The sequence below is a fragment of the Austrofundulus limnaeus genome, unplaced genomic scaffold (assembly GCF_001266775.1).
Source record: "Austrofundulus limnaeus strain Quisiro unplaced genomic scaffold, Austrofundulus_limnaeus-1.0 Scaffold34, whole genome shotgun sequence".
Classification (NCBI taxonomy): Eukaryota; Metazoa; Chordata; class Actinopteri; order Cyprinodontiformes; family Rivulidae; genus Austrofundulus; species Austrofundulus limnaeus.
The window spans coordinates 254,681-260,780 of record NW_013952436.1 but is presented as its reverse complement, the minus strand read 5'-3'; the positions used below and the strand labels follow the sequence as shown (position 1 = coordinate 260,780).

Genomic DNA, 6,100 nt, shown 5'->3' with positions numbered 1-6,100 from the left:
TGTGTGTGTGTGTGTGTGTGTGTGTGTGTGTGTGTGTGTGTGTGTACAAACACTTTTTAAAACAGCAGTTTTATTACATTCGGGTGCAGCGCTGTGAGACCCTCTAGTAATGTCATCAAAAAATGTGGCCCCTTCCATCTCTGATCTAAAATACTGACATGAAAGGTAGCGGCTGATATGCATCCCTTCAAGGAATAATAGGCCTGTCATTGTAAAAAGTATTGAAGAGCTGTAAACCAGGACATCCTAAATATACTCTGGTATCAGAATATTGGCCTATGAAACGGAGGGCTGCAAAAGACTAATCAGTCCCAGTAATGATCCAAAACCCACAGACAAACTGACACAGCTGTTTCTGATTAGGAGCATTTGTCACCTGATTTGAATCCATTAAGTGTTTTGAAATGGAAACTGAAGCCAAACACAAAGAAGTGCACAAAAATCTCTCTGAATTACTGCGTGTCAACATTTTGTGCCACACTGATCGGATCAAAAACATACAAACCAAACCAAAAATAAAATATATATACTAGCTTTTGTTGCACTGAGTTCTACAGGTTCTATATGTTTATCAAATCTAAGCTGTTCATTTCAAATTAATGTTAGACCTCAGTTTAAATTAAAGGAACCAAATTAACAGTATGAGGGTACAGGTTGGCATTGCACACTCCTGTTGTAAGATATGCATGTAGGACGTTGTGTAAATGAGTCTGTGTTGGCAAGGCAACACGTTACAGCACATTTCCAAATCCTGAAACTCAAAAAAAAAAGGGTAGAATATTTTCATCAGACACTTCCTGCTCCAACCAAAAACATTCTGTGCCCCAGTTTTTCAAAAATGCCCTCTTCTTTGACACATAYACAGACATTACTTTGCTGTTCCCCTCCTTTCTTTTCATTTATTTCTCCCAAAAAAAATTTAAATCAAAATTAAAAATGACCTAGCTGGCCATGAGATGAAAAGAAACACAACAAGAACAGAATCACTGCCTGGAAGTTTAAAAAAACACACACACAAAAGAAAAAAAAAGCATTTCTCTTTCTTTTTAATTCTTTGACCTTGAAAAACGAAGCCTAAAATAATTAATTATAAACGGGTCCAAGAGTTTTCTTTTAAAACAGAGAAAAACAAATTAAAAGAAGGTCACGGCGTAAGAGCTTTATTGCAACACTACTGTGAAACAGCTAACCTGCTTCTTATATGGCACACAAGCAGGATTGCTACACTTTTCAGCTACATGTTTCACATCAAAATAAAGAAAAACAAAGAAGAAAAAAGAGCAGTGAATAATCACAGTGTGCACCTCTGCACTCAGCACTTCTCTCATGTCTGCTGTTGAATGTTGAGCCTCGAGGCAGTTCTGATGGAYGTCGGTGTTGGGGCGTTTTTCTTTTATTGCGCGTGCGAGGAATGTCTTTCCATGTGTACGCTAACAAGGGACTTCGGCACCCTGGTGTTGCCATAGCACGTCGGAGGACGGTGCCAGAGGAATGCTGCCTGTGACTGTGTTTAGTTTGGGCCGTGGAGACGCTGCAGGCGCTGTATTGTCCTGTTTCTCTGAGGACAAGCTCAACAACAACAACCAAAAAGAAAAAAAAGAAAAGAAAAAAAGAAAAAGAAAGATCCACCATGTAGAAGGAGGCGAGTCACTTTGATGTTCGACAACTTTTCTTTGCAGGGATCTCTGGTCCACACTGGGATCAAAGGTATTATTTTAAAGAAGTGGGGTGTATGAAAGGACATTGTGTTTCAATTTGTGATGGTCTGTTCGCAGTTCAAATCCTAGCTTATAACAGCAAAAGGACAAAAAAAAATCTCTAATTCTGCGCAAATTGTTGCTCCGCAGGAAGGCTAGACTACAACAGAGGTCCACCAGTCCATTATTTTGAATGCAATCATCTTCACAATTTAGACCATAATTGGGTCAGTTATTGGCAACAGAAGAAGGATTTTGCAATCTGCTTTAACGGAGCTTGTTATCTATGCGTGTCCTCGTTTCTGTTTTGGCTCGGTTTTCTTGGTCAATTGCTCGAAACAAGCTGAGAGGGAAAAATAATAATAATAATGCTGGGGGGTGAAAAAGCAGATGGAGGGATGAGAAACAGTGCCCGAGGCGAGACGTGCTGAACATGTCATAGGAGTTTATTTCCTTTTTGTGTGTGTGTTTTTTTATATTGGAAATGCTGGAAATTCTCAGCTGCATGTGTCATTGAAAAATAAAATATATGAAATAAAATGAACTGTAAGTGTGAGGAATGGGTGTGTGATTGTACTTCAGAAATTGGGGAGTCTGGGGTGTTTCTGTTATGAAAACACGGAAAATACAAGAAAAATATAGAAATGGTACGTTTTTTTTCTTTTATTTTGCCAAGCTTTTTCAATTATGTATGTTGCCTATGCTCACGAAAAACACACTGCAAATAGTTTTGACACACTCAGATGTTAACGATTCGTCACAATGAAACACATAATTGTGATTTTGAAACAATTCAGGGAAAAAAAACATAAACTATAAACCACCTGACACTTTCGAGACCGAATGTGTTTCTTCAAAAAAAAAGTGATCGTCTGGTGATTTTTGAAGAACATCAACAGTCTAACGATATGAACTGTTTTCCTCCGCATTTTGCAAATTTTATGCCATCGGCAGGTTTTGTTGCATTTAAATGACTTTTGTTGCATTTCAGACTGAGGTATATGATGTCCTGTGGCTGAATCTGGTGTTCTTGTCCAAGTTGAGTCTGCCCTCATTGTTCCCCTGCTAAAACACTGAGGGGGGAAAAATGGCTTTGGCTACACAGTAATCCTACCCTGTCCTCACGGGTATTCACTTATTGTAAGTGAGTACTATCATCAAATATCATCAAAAATGCAGCAGCTTGAACTAATACTGGACTGAGTATTAAGAATAGCATTATACTTTTTACTCAAAATGTGGTAGACTATTGCTAATATAACTTTGTTGTTTTGCAAAGAACAGGAAATCATAGCTTATAGTCTAAACTGGGGGGAGAGGGGAGATCAAAAAAGCTTTTAATGAATTGAACAAAGATATTTTAAAGAACCACAATGAAACCAAACAAAAAYATAAGAAACACATTTTTTCTCCTTTGTYCTCCCTGTTTGAGTGATTAAATACCGATAATACTGCATTACACAATCAGTACAGCTTTTTAAAATTCCGTCTAAATCATCTCTGAGCTTTCGTAACATCAAATCCTTCTTGAACATTCCCCGTAAAACCAGCATCTTTCAGAAAATAAAAGTAACTCCACACAAGCTGCATTGTCCTTTCTCCCTCTTTCACGATATAAACAAACAAATAAAAAAAACAGTCCACCGAATCCTTTTTTTCAGTCCGCATTGCTGCAATAAAAGCCTTGTTCCTTTTAAAACAACTGAACAGATTAACTCTGTATGGCACATTCCCCCAAACCACATGGTAGTGGACACATTTAATAAAGAACAAAAACTGGAAGGAAATTAGACTACACTTCCACGTTGTGCTGCACTGGGCCACTCGCGTCCCTCAAGGCTGATAAGATGTCCAATTATTTGGTAATTTAGTTCAGAGGAACTGGAGAGGGTCCGGTCTGCTTGAGTAAGCAGGCAAAGTATAGCATGGCTGCAACTCTTTTCAGCCCTTATGCCCTTTCKGAGTTCTATATAGACACACTGGGGCGTTTGTTTAAGAAAACTGGCTCTTGGATACAGTGTTGTGCTTGACCAAGGCAAATGCAATATATGTATAGATGGGATACAAAAGGGGAAAATTACATAGAAGTCTCTGCGGGGGGAAGGTGATGGTTTGCTGTGGCTGGGGACTACAACTAGATGGACCAGCCACTTAAGAGAGCTGGACTTGAGGACCAAAGGAGGTTGGATTTTTGGGGTTGAATGGGGAGGGAGCTGCGGATCGGACAAGCAGTGGCTTCWGAGGCTGAAAAAGCTCTGCAAAGAAAGATGGAAGGGCACGACATCTACAGTACATCTACTGGACCAAAGCCATCAGAGAGACAGAGGGACAGGATGGCTGGAGGCCAGAGGAGGAAGAGGTGGGGATGAAGGGTAGGTCTCTTTGGAGGCAGGGTGAAGGAGGGGGATAAAGCCGACATAGTCTCACTCACGGTAGAACACATATTCAGTGTAGCTSGTCCAGATCTTGTCGTCCGTCTGCTCGTGGGCAAAGGCGCAGGTTCCCGTGGAGTTACAGGCCACCATGTGAAAGCCCGCATCGGCCAGCTTGTCGAAGGCCTGCTCCAGGAAGGTGAACTTCAGATAGTAGCGGGAAGTGTAGCGCTCGGGGGGCCGGTCGGGGTCGCGGCTCTCGTTCAGCGTCTCCCCGAACACCTCCTTGGCCAGGGAGGTCTTGCCGCACACCATGATCCGCGCCACCCGCCGGAACTTGGCATCGGTGTGGCTGTCGCGTCCCAGCGTGTAYGAGCCCCGGTAGCCGATGGTGATGAACCCGGAGCGCTTGCCGTCCGCGGCGCCGGGCACTAGGCTGGCGCAGGCGGCGGCGGCGGCCCCCAGCGAGCCCAGGCTCCGCGCCACGTCGATACCGGGCGAGGAGTCCTCCGGGTCGCTCTGACAGCCCTCGTCGCCCAGCGAGTTCTGCTTGCTGATTTTGGGCGCCAGCAGCTTGACGAGCTCTGGCAGGTTGAAGAACTCGGCCTCCCTCTGCAGACGGCCTCGCTCGGGGAAGTGGTCTGGGAGAACCAGCTGCTGGTCACGCATGTAGTCCAGGATGTAACGAAACAGGAAGCCATCGCGGTCCACAAAGAAACGCCCCTTGGTGTCCCTGGCCAGCCCTTTGGTGGACTTCCGACTGAACATCTCCCACAGCAGAGAGTCCGGCACACTTGTGAGGGTGGAGTAGCGGGTTATATACACCTGACCTCCAACATTCAGCTCGATGATCTCTGGGAACGAGACCTCCTCCCCTGAGATGCCACCATCTGGTAAAGCCATGATCCCACTYGTTTTTTCAGAGCAAAGTTTAAACTCAATCAAGTGGCTAAAATCTTCCACCAAGAAAAAAGAAGAAGAAAAGTCTCACTTAGAACACTTCCTCTACTCTAACTTAAGTATCTCCACTGAACTTGCTGTCAGTCAGCAGAGAGCAGATCCCTCAGATACCCTGAGGATGATCTCTTCTTCTTTCTTGCAGGTTCTCWGAGCAGGAAATGTCCCACTTACACAACCGATCATAACGAATTCTCTTCCCTTTAATTTTCAGCGGGGTGCCCAGGAGCGGACTGGATCAGGTGGTCCAACTTCAGTCAGGCAATCCATAGCTGTTGGCGGAGCCTGGGTTCGTCTCGCTGCGCACGAGATGGAGATGATCTTGAAGACGTGGTGGGAGACGATGAAGGCGTGTAAAACAGATCTCCGCGGTTTCCATCACCCCAGGGAGGACGGGAGGGAGGGAGGGTTTCGAACAGACCCGAGCTCATCCAGCCCCCTGTCTCTCTCTCTACTCCTGCCTGGTGAAGGCTGCACATCCAACTGCAGAGTAGCGGAGGAAGCGCGCGTTATTCCTCGCGGCTRGCTCCGCCCACCCGCGGTGACGCGCCTGGATCCGGGTCGACAAAAACCCGGTCCATCAGSATTATTTATTTATTTATTTTTATGTTACTGAAATGATAAATTATTTTATTTTGTGGCCAAGTCTCAAAACAAAACAAAATAATTAAATTAAAATAAACTTTGGTTTACTCCTATGTATTATTTTTAATATGGATATTTTTTAATTCAAATTCGTTGTCTAATTTAGAAGTGTGTTGTTTTAACGGGTTTAATTTGGGAGAAATACTTGCAATAATCAGTTAAGTACTAAGTGCTCCAGGAAAAGAGAAACAGCGACATCTAGTGGAATCTTAAAGAAAAACTCTTCTGTAAGTCATTTCGTTTCAGAAGAATAAATCATTTGACAAATAAAATGTGTTTAAATGATATGAAGAGAATTGTAGTCTGAAACACTTTTAAAAATAATTTTTGCGTTTTTGTTGGGTATTTGTAGTTGTATGTTTAACGTTTGCTGTGCAAAATTATTAGAATACAATATTAGAATTTCACCATTTTTGAGCTGCTACTGCT

The 6,100-nt window shown here is 43.1% G+C and overlaps 1 protein-coding gene across 1 annotated transcript; it reads right to left on the bottom strand.

The window, feature by feature from the left end:
• Nucleotides 1-1,031: 1,031 nt before the first annotated feature.
• Nucleotides 1,032-5,579, bottom strand: kctd12b (potassium channel tetramerisation domain containing 12b). Its single transcript, XM_014006042.1, has one exon. The coding sequence runs from the start codon at nt 4,970-4,972 to the stop codon at nt 4,121-4,123; it is 852 nt and encodes a 283-aa protein (XP_013861496.1). The 5' UTR covers nt 4,973-5,579; the 3' UTR covers nt 1,032-4,120.
• Between the last annotated feature and the right edge of the window lie 521 nt (nt 5,580-6,100).